Source organism: Peromyscus leucopus, chromosome 18, assembly GCF_004664715.2.
Source record: "Peromyscus leucopus breed LL Stock chromosome 18, UCI_PerLeu_2.1, whole genome shotgun sequence".
NCBI classification, from domain to species: domain Eukaryota; kingdom Metazoa; phylum Chordata; class Mammalia; order Rodentia; family Cricetidae; genus Peromyscus; species Peromyscus leucopus.
Genome location: NC_051078.1, coordinates 43,482,218 through 43,499,493, shown reverse-complemented (window position 1 = coordinate 43,499,493; position 17,276 = coordinate 43,482,218). Strand labels below are relative to the sequence as shown.

General features: G+C 51.3%; 1 protein-coding gene across 2 annotated transcripts in view; it reads right to left on the bottom strand.

Annotated features, from left to right (window-relative positions):
- Window positions 1-1,365: 1,365 nt before the first annotated feature.
- Chst11 (carbohydrate sulfotransferase 11) overlaps window positions 1,366-17,276 on the bottom strand; it is a 214,186-nt gene continuing 198,275 nt past the window's right edge. For both annotated transcript variants that reach the window (XM_028880272.2, XM_028880273.2), the window contains exon 3: window positions 1,366-5,717. In XM_028880272.2, the coding sequence (XP_028736105.1) occupies window positions 4,863-5,717 (855 nt within the window). In that variant the 3' untranslated portion in view covers window positions 1,366-4,862. The remainder of the gene's footprint in view (window positions 5,718-17,276) is intronic.

The window sequence follows — 17,276 nt, the reverse complement described above, 5'->3', positions numbered from 1 at the left end:
CTGCAGAGTGGCTCTGTGGTTTCCCAGCTGTAGGAACGGGCAGTTGCTGGAGTGATGGCTCAGCGGTTAAGAGCACTGGCCATTCTTCCAAAGGACCGGGGTTCAATTCCCAGCACCCACATGGCAGTTCACAACTGTTTGTGAACTCCAGTTCCGGGGGGAATCTGGAATCGTCATGCAGGCAAAACCCCAATGTACATAAAAAATAAAAAATTTAGAAAGGAAGGAAGGATGGGCAGTTACTCAGAGAGAGACACAGTCCAGTACCAGGGCATAGGGTGTGAGGACACATCAGGCTACATTTGCACAATGGCTCTGCCACCACCCACAGGGTCTTCACTGTCCTTGTTTTTGACACAGTGGCAGGACCACACTAGCCAGCAGGCCTCCCAACAAGCACAGAGACTTCTAGAGAAAAGCAGAATGAAGTAAAGCCTCGTCCATCCAGTTAACACAAACGACCTGGTCACTGGAGGTGAGGGGCCTTCACCACTGCTGAGTCTCATACCCACACACATGAGCAGGGCACCCACAGGCTGGAGGGCGCCCACAGGCTGGAGGGCGCCCCACAGGCTGGAGGGCGCCCCACAGGCTGGAGGGCGCCCACAGGCTGGAGGGCACAGCCCACCCCACCCCACTCCACAGTCTCATCAGTGAGCCACGGACAGACCATACACAGAAAATAGCTTTTTTTTTCTTCAATTTAATTGAAGTTACTTAGAAAAATAATCAGGCTTGAATGGCTTTTCCTGGAGGAAGGTTCGGGAACATTTCACGCGTCTGTTGGCAACATGGAATTCAGCTTCTTTAACAGTATAGTAGGATACAGGGAGAGAATTCTACAACAGGCCCTTGACTGCATACAAATATGTAAAAAACACACACTCCACAAAGATGTTAAGTTCTATGTCCATATGCCTCACTGAGCATGCTCAGAAGAGAATACGGATACCACCCTTTGTACCTGATGAGAGCAGACCAAAATTTGCCTGCTGCTGTCCAAGGGTCCAGCTGGTTCTAGAAGGTCCTGTTGCCTATTCAGAGGGTCTGTTTAGCTGTGGTGGGGGAAAAGCTGGGGGATGCTGGTGGGCAGAACCTGGGGGGGGGGTGACAGAGTCAGACCTGCTGACGAAGAGGTGGGTCAGGATGGGAGTTGGGTGCCAGGAGCGCACAGGCTGGGGCGATTTGTGTATGGGTGTGTGTGCATGTGTATGTGTGCATACCTACTGTGCAGTGTATGTGTGCACATCTACTGTGCATGTGTATGTGTGCATACCTACTGTGCATGTGTATGTGTGCACATCTACTGTGCATGTGTATGTGTGCATATCTACTGTGCATGTGTATGTGTGCATATCTACTGTGCATGTGTATGTGTGCATATCTACTGTGCATGTATGCATGTGCACATCCATGTGTGCATGTGTGTGTGTACAGAGGAGGCCTGGGCAGAGGAAGCAAGTAAGCAATGTCCCTGTGGTTTTGTCAGTTGAAGCAGGATAGTAATGCAATTGTTATCATATGAGCTAAGTATCCTCAGGCCTTGCGCAATGCCCGGGAGCTCTCTCTGAGCCTGGACTAGACTTGTGTGCTCCGGAGGGCTGGCCAGAGGGAAGTTTTTGGTTCCCACAGTTCTCCTTTTGGCTGAACAAGCAGGAGAGAAAGGCTTGCCCTTGGGACCAGGTGGCCCCTCTGAGACCTGGACAATGGGCTGCCCTGCTTCCCAGACCAGCTGAGAAGGGTACTGAGGCAGGGGAGGCTGTAGAGGCTGGAGGCAGGGACCCCTGTGGCTGATAGTCTAGACATTTCCAACAAAGGGGTAGGCTGAGCAGGCACGTCCTTGTCATTCTACTTGACTGTACCTGGTCCTAAAAACACAGCTGCACCTTAGAACAGTGGCTCCGAGCCGGGACCCCGGCAGCTCCTCTTCCTAGCTAAGCATGAGAGGCATGCAAGAGAAAGTCTTTTCAACATTTTCCTGTAGAGAACACTTGGATTTCCAAGCACACTTCCCCAATAGATGTCTTTAGCCAGGGACACAGAATACTTTCTACATCCTACAGAACAGTCAAACCAATACAGATTTTTAAATTGTCACTAGAAAACAAAATGTGAACACAAAACAGGAGAGAGAGCCCCTCATCCCGGAGGCATGGTGATGATCCATGGTCCCCTGAAGGACCTCACTTTAGAGAGAGGAACGAAGGAACTGCCATCTGCACACAGCACTGTACCACAGACGAAAGACAAACAAAAACGCAAAACGTGAAAATGAACATGAATTTCCGTTTCAAACCCCCAAAGCACATGGTTCCAAACTGTGGGTGGAAGTGAGAAGTGTTTGTCACGAGGCCATTGTCCCCACTGAGTGGCCTTTCAGGCCAGGAAGGGGACGCTATTTCTGTGTCCTTATGCCACGTTCGCCCTCCACGGCACCCAAGACTACCCTCCCCTGTGTGTGGAGGGACGGGATGGCTGTCTGGGGTAGCATCCAGATGGAGCCATCCCACTTAGGTAAAGCGTAATTCATTTCAAAGTTGCCAGACAGATGCTGTGGTGCTGTTTTCAGCTTGCTTGTTTGTGGAGGGATCTGGGAGGCAGCTGTCAATCTTTGCAGACCTCAGACAGGCTAGATCACCCTCACCAAAGGCTACTGTGTGAAATACCAGCTAAGACATCTCTGCCATACAGGGCACCCAGGCCATGCAGCCCAGGAATGCTGCATTCTCCCGGATTCACAAGGCAGACCATGTATTCAAGGCCCTGAAAAGTCCTGCAGAGAGGAACCTGGCTTAATTTTGTTTCCTAAGGATATGTGACCACAAAACCCTCCAAACTGATGTCCTACAGAGCCTGGGCTCTGTGGAACATGCATCAGCAACACCACACAGACTGTTGTACCAGCAGAAGGAGGAGAGGGTCCCCTCTCTATTCCAGGGACAGCCAAAGTCTGTCACTGTTTCTTGGTCAAACACATGGCATAAACCTATCTATCAGAGGTGAGGGGAGAAATTGGGGAAGGTACCTGCGTTTTATAAATAGCTGCAGTCAGCTGCTCTGGCTCACATTCCCCTCACATTAAATAAAATAATTTCCTCAGTGAGACGGAGCAGCAGCTACTGTTGCTCCCAGGTTCTCTGTGAGCCTAACAATACCATTTCAATAGTTTCTGTGAATAAATTATTCATTTTTTTGTTTTTCAGAATATTCTCACCTCTTCACTCCACACTGCATCAAAACAAAAACCGAACAAACAAAACCAACTAAAACACAAAAAGAAAAATTCACACCCCACCCCCTCCCCTATCATTAGAACTATTATATACAGCATCTGCTACCCACCTGGACACTGGCTGTAACAGGAGTGTGGCTCAAATGTCAACTGAGAGGCCTCAGAAATGACTAGAAATAAGGACTAGGTCTAGGTGTTGATCAGCAAGGAACCAGAAACACCAAGTTTCCAGCATTCTGGAGGAGAGGGAGCATGGGTTAAGATGCCGGTGGCTGTCCTGGATGCTCTGTCAATGCAGGACATGGGAGGGTATGCACGTGCCTATGGGTACCAACAGTCCACCTTTAACCTTCAGGCTGGATCTTTGCACATCTCCAGACATATGCAGTGCACTTAAAGTGGCCGGCAGGAGAAGATGTGGACTGTCGATCACAGTAGGAGGCACTTGAGAAATGTTCCCCTTCCCTTACCCAAGGCAGACATCACTAATCAATCACAGCACTCCTCCATTTGTGCCTGGAGAATACTGAGGCTTACAGGCGTCTAACTGCAGTAGGCGTACATGATCAAAAAGGTTTCCTCTGTTTCTTGCTTTGGGCAATGAACTTCGGTCGCTCAGCTAGTCACGTGAACTGATCCTAATGTGGAGTTTTCAAGTTTGAGCTGTAGGAAAATGCAAATTTGCTGGGGTCATGGACTCTCCGGGCCATTTGAGAATAGTCAGCACCCTACATGAGGACCACAAGGATGGGGGCTGGCTCACTGTTGAGCTCTATGCCCTGTGTTCACATAAAGCGTGTTGAGGGCCAAGCTACTGGGTTCACTCAATATTCTACCTGCAGTCAAGCCTGGAAAACAGTAGGTGCTCAATAAATATTTATCAAATATAAAGTGACAGTCATTCTGCCTTCACTAGGCCCGGCACATGCCGGTTATAAATTTCCACAAAAAGCCTATTCTGATAGACTGCTAATTTTGGTGAACAGAAAATCGCTACTATCCACTCTCTCCTTGGGTTAAAAAATTTGCATTTCTTTACTGCAAGGGACTTTGGGGTTGCTAGCAATCAGTGTGAAACATTCCCACCCCTGTTTCTTAGTGCAAGGACGATTTACTTATTTCTAGCAGGGTTTCTTGAATGGTGGCAGCCACACATCCCAGCCGCTGTCACCACGCGATTCTATGAGAGGTTACTAGGGACAGTCACAGCCCCTTAACAATCCGTAGCCAGCAAAGCACAGACCGTTGCTTCTTCTAGAAAGACATGAGCAGTCTGCTGCCAAAAAAGAAACCTATACAGAGACTACGTTTAAATAACTATAAATAAGAATCATTAGACTTTACGGAATGCACAGTTTGTGGAATTCACCAGAACACAAAGACACCTTGGAGACGGTGTTGCAGTTTCTGCTTCTAAAAAACAGGGACGATCCACCCCGCTCCTCTGTGAAGACAGCTGTCCTTTCCCATGGAGGATTTAAATAATTCTGACCATGCCGCTCGCAGCATCCCCCACAAAGACATATTAACTTACAAAATAACCCAGTATCCATAGAATTCTTTTGACAAATAAAAATCTTAAATTAAAAAGCAGGATTCTCTCCCTCTCCCCAACCACCCCCTCACCCCTTTATTCCAACTTCAGGTAGTTTGGCACTGAGTAATTGAACATCAAAAAGTCCAGTTTATAGACTTCGTACAGCTGTGTCTGGTGCTCGGCGCTGATGTTCTGGAAGAACTCCGTGGTCATCTCGTCCGTAGTTCTGGTGGATTTTGCATAGGTTGGGAACTTCAGGTAGCCGCTCACTCCAGCCAGCTGCAGCACGTAGTTGGAGTCCTCCTCCAGCGTCTCGTACTTGCCCACGAGGTCGTAGTGGATGTGGCAAGGGTGGCAGAGGGAGTGGACGGTCTGCCAGTGCTCATTGAAGGGCTCCTCCCGCTGTGTGTGGGGGTCGATGAGGTAGGCCACGAACTCCTCGAACTTCACGTCGTCCCCCTTGCGCAGGGCCTCCTGCGTGGCGTTCTTCCGCTGGCGACGGATGATCTTGGTGCCGTAGCGCTTGTGGAAGGAGGTGTTGTACTTCTGCGTGAACTTATTGCGGTAGGCGGACACCAACCTCTCGAAGGGCTCCCGCACGAACAGGAACTTCATGTAGCTTTTCAAGCGGTGGTTGATCTCTGGGATGCTGTACTGGTTGAGGGTCTTCAGATTGGCCGACACGTGGGCCTCGTTGGCTGGGATCTCCATGGGATCGCTGTACTTGCCCCGGCCGCTCAGGACCATCATGAGCCTCTTCCAGTTGGTACACGCCACCTTGGGCACATAGCAGTAGATCAGTTCGTGGTCCTCATCCACCACCAGGTGCTTCAGGTCGTTGGGGGTCAGCACCCTGCGCTTTCGGCTCATGGCACTGTTGGCCCGGCAGGTGTCTGTCACTTGGTCCCGTCTCATCTGGTGCAGGATGGCAGTGTTGGACAGCTCCAGCTGCAGAGGAGACAGAAGAGGAAGGAGAAATCAGTGCTTGTCCAGAACACTCCTATGCGGGCGCTGATCCATTTGTTCAAACAGTTGTCTAGATAGACCCTGCGAGGCAGACAGGGTGAGGTGAGACTTAGCCTGGAGGCTCTGCGGAGGTCAGAGGGGAATGTCTCAGAAGATGTCTGTGTTCTCTGAGAGCAAAAGCCCCTCCCCAAAGTAGATGTGTTAGTTAGTTAGTTAGTTTTAACTGTCAGCTTGACACAACCTAGGATCATCTGGTGAGGGAGTCTACATGGGGGATTATCTAGTTTAGAAGGGCCTGTGGTCTTATTTGTGGGGGATTGTCTCTATTGTTAACTGATGTAGGGAAACCCATCCCATTATGGGTATCACTATACCCTAGGCTGGGCTCAGTACTATCTAAGAGTGAAAAACACTAGCAAGTGAGCAAGATGTATTTATGTTGCCTCTGCTCCTGACTGAGTGTGACTGCCTTCATCACACCCCCACACCCCCACACCCCCATCCTCGGTGATGGGCTATAGTCTAGAATTGTAAGCCAAATATATATCCCTTTCTCCCCACCAAGCTGCCTTTGGTCAGGATATTTTGTCATAGCAACAGAAATGGAGCTAGAATGGCCAATCATTCCCAGTCAGAACCAGTTCTCTCAGGCCACCCAGACAGGAAAACCTACTCTGCCCTGGTCTGCTACCATCTTGGTTCCCAGCACCCTGAGGGTCAGAGATCACGTGGCGTGGTGACACCCTACTAGTTAGCTTGGTGCACTCTGCCGCTTACCTAGCTGGCTTATGCAACATGGCTTCCCCCCTTTTTGAATATAAAAGGAAACTGTTGTCATCTTGACGAGGTTCTGGGGCTATGTAACAGCTGTTCTGGGGGGGTGGGGAGGTCCTGTCTTCCTCTCACCCCAAGAACAACATCCCCATCCGGACACTTGTCTTTTGACATCCACAGTCCACTACCAACCTGCCTTTCCAGCTTCATGCCTACACCTCACCCATTCTGAACAGAGGAACACTCCTGAGAAACCAACTGTTCACTCTTCACTTTTGCCCCAGAATGCTGTGGCTGGGCCCGTGTTGGACTCTCCACTCACTATCTCTGTTGACATAAACACACTGCAAAAGAACACATTCCATCCCTGAATACCCTTGACTCTGGGTGTCCTTCATAGCATAACCCAAGTCTATGTCACACTTCCCCTGTGGCCACAGGTCACTACTGACTGTCTTAGGTCACTGGCTCTTTAGGCCAGATTATAAGTGGCCTCAAGACATGAGAATGCATGAGGATCAAGAGAATGTCTAAGTCACTGGATATGCAAGTCAGTGGAGCCCAGGGCTCAGGTGGGACCTACGAAGCCAGCCCCGAACCTCCAGCATTGAGCCATAATTTGTATGATTCATCCCAAAATGTGCACAGGCCCAAAGGACCCTGATTTCAGCGAGTCTTGCCTGCCTTGTCTGTAGAAAGAAGGCACTTAAAACAGCCAAGTGTAGGGTCTTGGCCACCTTCAAGGTTGAGCACAGTTCCTGTTCAGTCTAGGGGCTCAATACTGCAGACTCAGCCCCCAGTGACCTCACTTGAAGGGTATATATAGTTTCTTTCTCTGCTTATTTCTAACTAGCTCAAGGTGATAAAATGGGATGTCATAGTATCCCTGAGGCTATCAATGAGTACCAGCACCCGATGCCCATGGTAGGAACGACGAGATCTAGGGTGGGGCATGTTACCCAGAAATGCTTAATGGTTTCAAAAGATCACCAATGTCACTGGAGAGATGGCTCAGCAGTTATGAGCACTGAGGGCTCACTCGAGTTCAATTCTCAGGGCCTGCGTGGTGACTCACAACTACCTGTAACTCCAGTTCCAGGGCATCCAACACATTTGGTGGGCCCCACGCCTGCGCAGAGTACACAGACATACTTTGCAGATAAAACACCCCCACACATTAAATAACTCCAATCACCAAGACAAAAACACAAAAGGGATGAAATTCTTACACAGAGCTCTAGGCTCCAGGAATTCCATCCGGCCTCTTTGAAGCCTGCCTTAAGAGACCTGGGTTTGGCGGAGTTTCCAACAGGTTGGAGGAGAAGACGAGTTCTTTGCTTGAATGCCCAGACGGAAATGGAGAGACCTCGGAGGGCAGCCTGAATGTCCACTCAGGACAACAAGGAGTTATGACTTGCAACTTAAAAACCCATTCCTGTCACTTCCACATCCCCCATCGGGATGGCATTCTTGTCTCCAACCAGGGTTCAAAGAGCTGTAGCAATGGCCACAACTTACAAACAACACGCTCCGTGCACATTCCCTGCGGAATTCAGGAGCTGCCTGAGGGGCTTAGATACCTGAGGGGCAGCTCTTTGGGGACAGCAGGAGACAAAGGAGTGACGAAGACACAGGAGTGGCCAACAGTTTGCTCCTTCTCATGGGAAGGAGACCCTGGGGCTTGCCAGCCAAGCTGCGTCAGTTCTACAAGGCGGGCGTTTGCTGGCGGCTCTGTCGGTGAGTAAAGCTGGGAGATGAATCTCTTCCTCTGCTACTTCCATCTCCCCCTTCTTCCTTTTTTTCCCTTTCAAATGGGTTTGAGGAGATCACAGCAGAGGATCTGTGTGCAACTTTGAGGATCTTATGTGGTTGTGAGCTTCTGAGCAACAGGGACACAGTGGGAAACGAGACAATTTCCTTGCTCTTGTTATCAAAGAGAAAAGCATTTCGATTGTTTAGGGGCAGAAACTGTGCCAGATCTAAGGGATTCGGGAAATCCAGTCAGGGAGGGAGGTTTTTGGATTCAGTGTGCTCAGGATGGGGTCTTCAAAGGGCTCGGTCTTCAGTTGACTAAATGCCAATGCTGGATTGCCTACAGAATGCAGGGATGTGTACGGTCCCCTATTCAAGGCAGGAGCCCATTGGGACTCACAGAGATCGCAGAATCCGTGAAAAGGACATCTGCCCTGTGGGGCAGCCCTCACCCCCGGCCCCGGCACTCTTTCCTGGGCTGGCTCCCCTCAGCACCAGTGACAGCTCATGCCAGAGCTTCTCAAATGTGGGCACGTGCGGAGGTCACATTGTTCCAGCTACTCTCTGGCTTCCGGCCAGAGCTGGAGACGTTGGCAGGGTGGAAGGTCTGCCAATGTTCCTCTGCTGAGATTGTGCAAGATGCCACAGAGCGAGGCTTAACCCCAGCAGTGCATTCCCTGACAGTAACGGAGACTGGATTCCAAGATCAAGTCCTCCAGGGTGGTGTCCCCGTGAGGCCTCATTCCTTGTCCCAGGATGGCCTCTCCTGCTGGCTCTTCACATTGTCTTTTCCCTGGACAGGCACCCCTGAACCAGCATACCATCCAAACAGCTTTAGTTTTCCTTAATGGCATCTTTAAAACCCTGTCTCCAATTCCAGTCATATCCTAGGGTCCTCCAGGCTAAAGGAAGGGCTTAACATGAACAGGAGTGGGAAAGATAATTCAACCAAATGCCAAGTATGGCTGCTGTGCTGGACCATGCTTTGAGAGCTGCAGATCCACGCTATGTGGAAATGGTAGAATTCTAACATCTTGGATCAATTCACAACCATTCTTAATGACAGAACACAGAACACAGTTCACTATCAGATGCCCAGAGACTCCACCCTCGCCTTGCCACCGACTCCTTTCATCTCCCTGTGATGTCCCCAAAGTATAGGCCGAGGAGGGTGGGGCCTAGGATGTCCTGAACACAGCTCCTGGCTCTGGGCTGCATCCGGCATGCTTGATTTGATGTCTATTTTTAATCTGGACGTTTTGAAAGGCAACTGTAATTAGTGTGAGGACCAAGCTTAGGGGGTGTTTTAAAGAAGTCTTTAAAGTTTACTGTGTTTTATCTTAAAAGGAAAAGCCAGGCTGCCCTGAAAGGTCTGCAGTCTCCAGGGATGCAAGACCCACACTGAAGCAAGCAGTACCCCCTCGCTGCCTGTGGTTGGGGAGACCCAGGGAAATGGAAGGCCAGATAAAGAGGTAAATCCAGAAGCTTCCAATGACTCTCCACCTGTTGCAACTGTTGGCTTGGGTCCTGGCTCGATTTCCCAATTAAAAAATCGGAAGGCAAGGCTGGGAGGATGGTTCCGCTGGTGACATGCTTGCCTGTGAGTATGAGGACCTGAGCTCATGCCCTGTCTTGAGTTGCAGGGATGGAAAGAGCACCGGACGGATGGATTTGCTGAAGAAACCACAGCCCTAGCCAACACAAGCTGTACTTACTACATGCGAGTCACCACTGAGCCTCCCACTCTCTGAAGCAGGCACTGTCAGATAAAGAAACTGAGTCCTGGGGAGAAGTAGCTTGCTCAAGGTCAGGGAACTTGGAACTGGAGCTGGAGTTCGAGTGCTGGAAGACAGTGCCGAGTCACTGATGCCTGTGGCTCTCGGGGTCTGAAGTCGCACCTGGGAGCCACCATCTCCAGGGTAGCCACTTGGGGACTCAACTCTGGTGGGGGGCTGCTAACAGCCCTCTTAGGCTGGGTTCTACTCCTACCCCAGAGGTCTGTTGCCAGGCACCCCAGGGTCCTGGTACTGCCAGGGTAGGAACCACAGCTTCGGAGGGCCCAGAGTCGGCAGCTGGACTAAGCTGGGACCTGAGTGTGAGCCTTGTCAAGTTTCACTGGATCTGCTGGGACTGTTGTTGCCTGTGAGTAACCAGCTGGTGTCCTCCCTGGCATCTGATAGCAAGGCACGAAAGGTGCTCTCTCAGAGCCCTGCTGCATCTGGGCTAGCGGCTCAGCTTAAGGACCCTGGGACAAAGAAAAGCTAGGTGGGCATCCTGAGAAGCTCACTCCATCGGTTTACTAAGAGGAAGTTCTGAGGCCCAGCCCTGGCCTGGCTGAAGCACTCACCTCCTTGCATGCTTGCCACAGTTCACTCATTCTGTCCTCAATCCCCCCCTAGAATGCTAACTCCCAGGGTGCAGGTGTCTCCCCCTTTTTGGTCCTCTGCTGTATTACAAATCGCCGACATATAGTAGAGAGTCAAAGGTTTGTTGAATGAATGTGTGAACGCACGCATGCACTTCAGTCAGTACACAGATGCATGAATGAATAAGTACGTATATTCATGAATGAATGTGATACACGCATGCACGAATGAATGAATGATGCAGGTATGAGTGAGTGAAATGGGATGCAGAGATTGGATAGGTTCATGGTGACGGCAGAGGCCGCACACTCCCCTGGTGCCTACACCTGCTGTTCGAGCTCATCTTCCCGCCGAGGCTTTGGGCCAGAGGCTGAAGGTGCACAAATGTGCAAAAGCGTTAGCAGATGGGCTGCGGGTCTTGGGAGAAATTGGCTCTGACAGCAACAGCTCTGATGAGGGAAGAGCCCTGTGCCGTCTACCTGCTGAGTGAGGCCAGGAAACGGGAGCAGCAGTCACGCCATGCCGGAGGGCTTTGCACAGGGCACGTGCGTGCGTGCGTGCGTGCCTGCGTGTGTTGGGGCTTCTTTCCAGGAAGCCAGGTGCAGCTGGAGGGGCCTTATTTACATCTCAGACCCGCTGTTTGGGCTTCCGGCGTCTTGGGCCTGGTGAAGAGGGGTTCAGGCCTAGGAATGGGGCCACTGCCAAGCTGGATTGGCTTCCCATGAATGGTGGCCCAGAAAAGGGACAATGGTGAGGAAGGGACAGGGCTCTGACACTGAGTAGGAGGCTGGGGCCTGAGAAATCTGAAGTCAGAGGGGCGGGCAGGCCCTGCACCTGCTAGCTGACACACTCTGGGGACCTCAGAAGTCACTGCTGGCAGGAGGAAGGGAGCAAGCTGGAAGCTGGCAGCTCTCCCCAAGGCCCGGGCTGCCCGTGATATTTTGGGGAGGTAGGTAGGTAGGGGTGGCTTGGCCCTGCAGGTTCTCCTGGCCGCTGACTAGACACTCGGCTGTGTGGTTTCGATCCTGCCTCTCTCCAGAGACTTTAGCAACATGTTCTCCTGGACACTTTTGTCTGAGCATCTTGGCTCCCCCAGGCCTTGGTTCCCCACTCTGTAGCATGGGGACAATAACTTGCAGTTCTTCTGGCTGTTTGGAGGATTGAGGGCTCAGAGGAAAGGGCACAGCACCATGTATGAGTCTTAGGGAACACCACGGAAGTAGAGATTCTCTGTTTCAAATCATTGTGGAGCACTGTCTGGGAAGGGGCGGCAGCAGTCAGATGACTGGAAAGCCTTTATTGAAACTTGAATGTCAGCACAGGCGAGAATCCCTGTCACCTGGTGACTGTTGCCTCTTGATTCCATCTTAGGAACCTGATGGTAGGGTCAGTGTGGGTGGCCCAGGCACCTGCTCCCGACCGCTACCCTGGGGTATTTCCATCATATCAACTCTGGCGGCTTTGTTTCACCTGGAGAACTGTGAATTGAGCGTCTTTCTCCAGGAGTGGGCGCTGCAGTGAGCGCCAAACACATCTGTCATCCATACACAACTTCTGGCTCAAGGAGATCTGGTATCTCACTGACAGAGAAGACGGACGGATGTAATTGGCCGCACCCTGGAAGCTGCTCATCAGAAGAGCAAATGTCCAGCCGTATAGAGATTAGCTATCAACATGGATTGACACAATGTAAAGCAGGAACAGATTTCAGAGTGTCAGAACCGTGTGCGTGCGTGCGTGCGTGTGTGCGTGTGTGCTTGCTGAGGTTAACCTTGGCTATCATTCCTTAGATGCTGCCCACCTCCCCCCACCTTTTAAAGACAGAGTTTCCTACTGGCCTGGACTCACCAGGCTTGCTGGGTAATGAGCCCGGAGACTCCCCAGTGCTGGGATTATAAGCAGATGCCACCATGCCCAACTTTTCACATGGGTTCTAGGGATGGAGCCTGTTTTCCTGCTTGTGTGGCAAGTGCTTTGCTGGTTAACCTACCTCTGAAGCTCCTTGACCTTTCTCTTAATAGAGGAGCCGGTTTCAATAGCACCCCATCTTCCTCCCTTCTGAAAGTTTGCATGCGCCATTCCTGGTGAGGAGGAGGCTGGGACCGGCCCTGCGGATATTCCTCCCTCTCCCACAAGTCACCCACAAACCTGGGCCCTGAGGAGCCACCTCCCAGCAGCAGGCTCCCCTGTCTCTAGCAGTTACAGCCCCATGAACAGACACAGTCAGTACCTTTCCTGTCTCCAGGGCTGCTGGGACTGGTCCACGCACCTTTGTGTCCCAAGAGCACTGGTGCCTGATACTGGCAGGATTCATAAAGGAAGATTTGCTTTGTGTCAACACATTAGCATCTCTCTAGTGCTAAGACTTTCCGTCCTATCTCCTGGAAGATGGCCTATTTGTGGTCCTCACAGCAGTGCACCAGGAAGGCCACAGGGAGGCGCTATTGGGATCAGCATCTCTGCATTCACCAGCTGAGGAATGTAAGCGCCTGAGTTTTTAGGTCACAACTGAGGACACACAGCTGTGCCCAACAGCCACACAGATGACTGGAGCCCTGAAATGAGTAAGACACCCAAACTTGGGACAATAGAGGTGTCAAGACCACGCATATAATGTGCAGATTTTTGAGCTATTGCATATGTGTGGGGTGGGGTGGGGTGGGAGATGGGCTCAGAACTCAGGACTGGGATATTTCTTTGCTACCATCTATTCGCAACTGCAGGTTTTTTCAGACTCTGGGTAGAATTGAGGCACAGCCCTGGATGCTTGGCCATCCATTCCTAGGATGCAGCAGGGAGAAGAATCTTCTCACTCTATCCAACCAGCAGCCTCCCTGTCGGTACAGGGATAGGACCCAGACCTGAGCATGGGATGAGCCAGTCAGGGGCTTGCTGCCATGTATGTGGTTCTAGCCCACCTCTGTGCACTGAGGAAAAGACCCTCTACTTCCTCTATGTAAGTGGAAGCCCCTCCCTTGTATGAGTTCATTTGTGTGCAGGTGCACAGGCGTGGAAACCAGAGGTCAACATCTGGTCATTCTCCAGGTGCTGTTTCCTCCCCCTTTTTTGAGACAGGGTCTCTCGTTGGTCAGAACTCTCTAGGCCGGCTGGCTAACAAGCCTCAGGGAGCTGCCTGTCTGTCTCCCCAAGGCTGACGCTATAAGCAAGCACCATCATCACCACGCCCAACGTTTTTATTCGGGTTCCAGGGGCTGAACTCAGGTCCTCAAGCACTGACTGACGAGCCATCCCCCAGTTCTCAGGAGACATCTCTGTGAAACCTGTGGAGTAGGATGGCTGCAAGTTCTGAGCAGGTGCCCTACTTTCTTAACCATAACAGGGAACGTGGGCTAGGCACTCCTGGGCTGGCCTGATTTGGGAACTCATTAAATTGAGTGAAGAACGGGCAGATTTTCTTTTAAAGGACAGTGCCTCTGCTTGGGCTAACAGTCTAAGAGACTAAAGGAATCCATTTCTGGATATATTATTTAACAGGAAATGGGTGCCTCCCATGAAAAACACTGAGCAAACCCTGAGGGATTGCTGGGCAATGGCTGTCCAGCTGGGGTGACGCTGGGTTTGCAGGACAGAATGTGAACTCTGACAACAGCTACGTAACTTGGGTCAGTCCTTTCCACCTCCTAGACTCAGTTTCCTTGCCAATAAAGTGGGTGTTCATAGCACCACACACCTGATGTGTTTAAAATTCTTTTTAAATTCATTTGGGCTGAGTGTGGTTGCACACACTTAGGAGGCAGAGGCAGGTGGATCTCTGCAGCCAGCCTGTGCTACACAGTGAAACTCTTAGCTCCAAAGGGGGGGGGGGGGATCTTATTTTGTATATTGTTGGGTTTTGGTATGTGTGTTTGTACGCTGTGTGTGGTGTGGTGTGTGTGTGTGTGTGCTGTGGTGTGCACGTGGAGGTCAGAGGACATCACTTGGGATCCGTTCTCTTTTCCCTCCACGTGATTTAGGGATCAAGCTCAGGCTTTCCATTTTGTGTAGCAAGCACATTACTTGCTGAGCGCAGTTCGAGATGAGACACATTTCAGGGAGAGAGTACCCGTGGCAGGGGGCAGGCTGAGGGAACAGGGAGACCGCAGTGTGCTGGGAGGAGGAGAGACCTAGCACCTGCTGGCCGCCAGACCAGACACCCTCCTGGGCCTCTGTGTGCTCATCTGTAAAATGGGCTGCTGAATCAGACTCCAGCAGGGAGTCCTGCATGCCTGTGTGTGAGTGTTCTAAGTGCCGGTGCCATCTGCCAGGGAAGATGTGAAGGGGGAGACAGGGAACTTGCTCGGGTGAGGGCGCCACTTCAGCTCAGGAAGAAAGCCACTGATTTCCCCACACAGGAGTGTTCAATAAAGTCCTGGAAAGGTCAGAAGTAGGGGGCCAGAGAGGCCAACTAAGGGAGGTTGGGGACAGAGGGCAGGCAGACTTGGGCAGGATCCTGGCTGATTCAATCTGTGGTACACCTACCTATGGGCCATGTGTGTGTGTTCCCAGGGCCTCAGGAGTAGATCGACCCATCTAGGCTGGACCAGTCCAGGGGCGGGGAGGCCCCGTGGAGAGGAAGCTTCTCAGACATAATTACACTGGTCATGGCGGGCGGGGGGGGGGGGGGAAGCTGGGAACCTTTTTTTGTACTCTAAGTGGCATTCTCTGTGTCAAAGCAATGAAGAGTGAGGCTCAGGAAAGCATCCGGGGCCAGGACCTGGGGACGGGTCCTGTGGGGACGGCTGTCACAAATGATCTAACTGCTGCCCCCAGCTCTGGGGAATCAGGGCACCTGGGGACGGCCCTGCAGCCTCCCAGGGGAGAAGCCAGTGTCTGTCTGCTCCCCCGGGGCTCAGCTTTTACTTCCTCTGCCCAGTAGACATTACAAGGCCAGGCTTCTGTCTCTAAGCGTGTGTGTGTGTGTGTGTGTGTGTGTGTGTGTGTGTGTGTGTGTGTTTTCCCTAAAGTACCATCTACCATGGTTTTTTTGTTGTTGTTGTTGAGACTAGGTCTCTCTCTCCTGGTGTGCAACTGTCTAATTAGGCTGTGCTGACTAAGCTGGTGCCCCCAGGAATCTGCCTGCCTCGACTTCCCCAGTTGGGATTATATGTATGCCTAGCTTTTCACCTGGATTCTGAATATCAAAACTCAGGACAGCATGCTTTCCATGGCAAGTACCTCATGATCTCCACAGATCTCTTTTCTAACGGAAACAAACAAACAATCTCCATAGTCTGTCAGGGAGAGGCCAGAACACCCCCACTCTGTATCCACTCTGCTGCCCTGAGGAAGGCACTGGGAAGGCAGCCAGCGGGAGGTCTGGAGAGAAAAGGAAGGATCTAGAATATTCTGGACCACATGATCATTCATAAACATGCCTATGGCTCCAGAGTGTCTGGGCAAAAGAGGACTACACAGTCACCTGTGGGCATCTGTGCCAGGTGTCCGGTCAAGTACCAGCCACTGCCCACCATGAGGTGTTATTGTCAGTTTACAGACCAGCAAACTGAAGTTCAGAGTCTAGCATGGTTGTTAGACCCCAGGCTCACAGCATCAGAGTGACAATGCTCAGATTCACCCCTGCTCTCCTGTGCTGGGGTACCTGTCTCCAGCTAGAAGCGGGCTTCAAGACTTTGACTTCTATCTGATCCATCCATGAGAACAGGCTGCTGCTGTGGAGCTTTTCCTCTGAATTGAAAACATTCCCTCCAGGTGCGAAGCCAGGAAAGGAAGCTTGCAGGACTTAGGAAGTAAAGAAAACTCACAAGTCTCAGGAAGTCCCTGAAACAGAGCAGACTTACAAGGCAAGGGAGATATGAGTCATAACGATTGCTGGGGAGAGGGGACTCTCTGGTGAAGCTGCCTGCAAGTTGTGCATAGAGCTCTAGGGATGCAGTTTTGTGAGTTGCCATCCATGCTCAGGTAGACTTTTTGGTGATATGGCTGCTTCTGAGTTGTTTACACTCCTGTACATAACCTCGCATCCATACTTATATAACTAACTCAAATAAACACACCCATTCACTCAGCTAGATTGGGTGGAGTTGTTTCTTCAGCCCTATCTGCAGCTTGCATCTGCACAGGAAAAGTCACACAGCCTAATTTAATGAAACCTCGCAGGAGATACTGAATTCACATCCTTTCCTGAAGTCAGTATAGTTAGAACCTGCTCAGAGGGATGCATACTGGAGTCAGAGGGAGGCATAATGGAGTCAAAGGGATGTCCAGGTTTTTTTTCTCTAAGCTGCTTTCAGTTCCACAGTGTGTGTGGCTCTGCCTTCTAGTCTTCCAAAGGCATAGTTGCTCCCATCAAGACACACCATGAGGACCTTCAGGCAGCAGAGGGATGTGTTTCCCTCTGGCTGCCACAGGCCAGGGCTCCAGGGTGTATGTATACAGTTCCTAGTACAACTACAGGTCAGAGTAAGGCCCCTGTCTTTCAGAGACCCCTGGGTGGGGTCCTGAACTGCCTCTCAGAGGGCTGCTCCACAAGTCCCTTATTCGCAGGCAAACCACATACTTGTCCTCCTGGGCTCCCCAGATGCATTCAGTAAGGGACACATGCAGCTTCTTAAGAACTGGGCTGTAGTCCAGTCGGCCTGGGGCACTCTCCAAACTGGGCCAGAACCCAGAAGGGCAAGACATTGTTTCT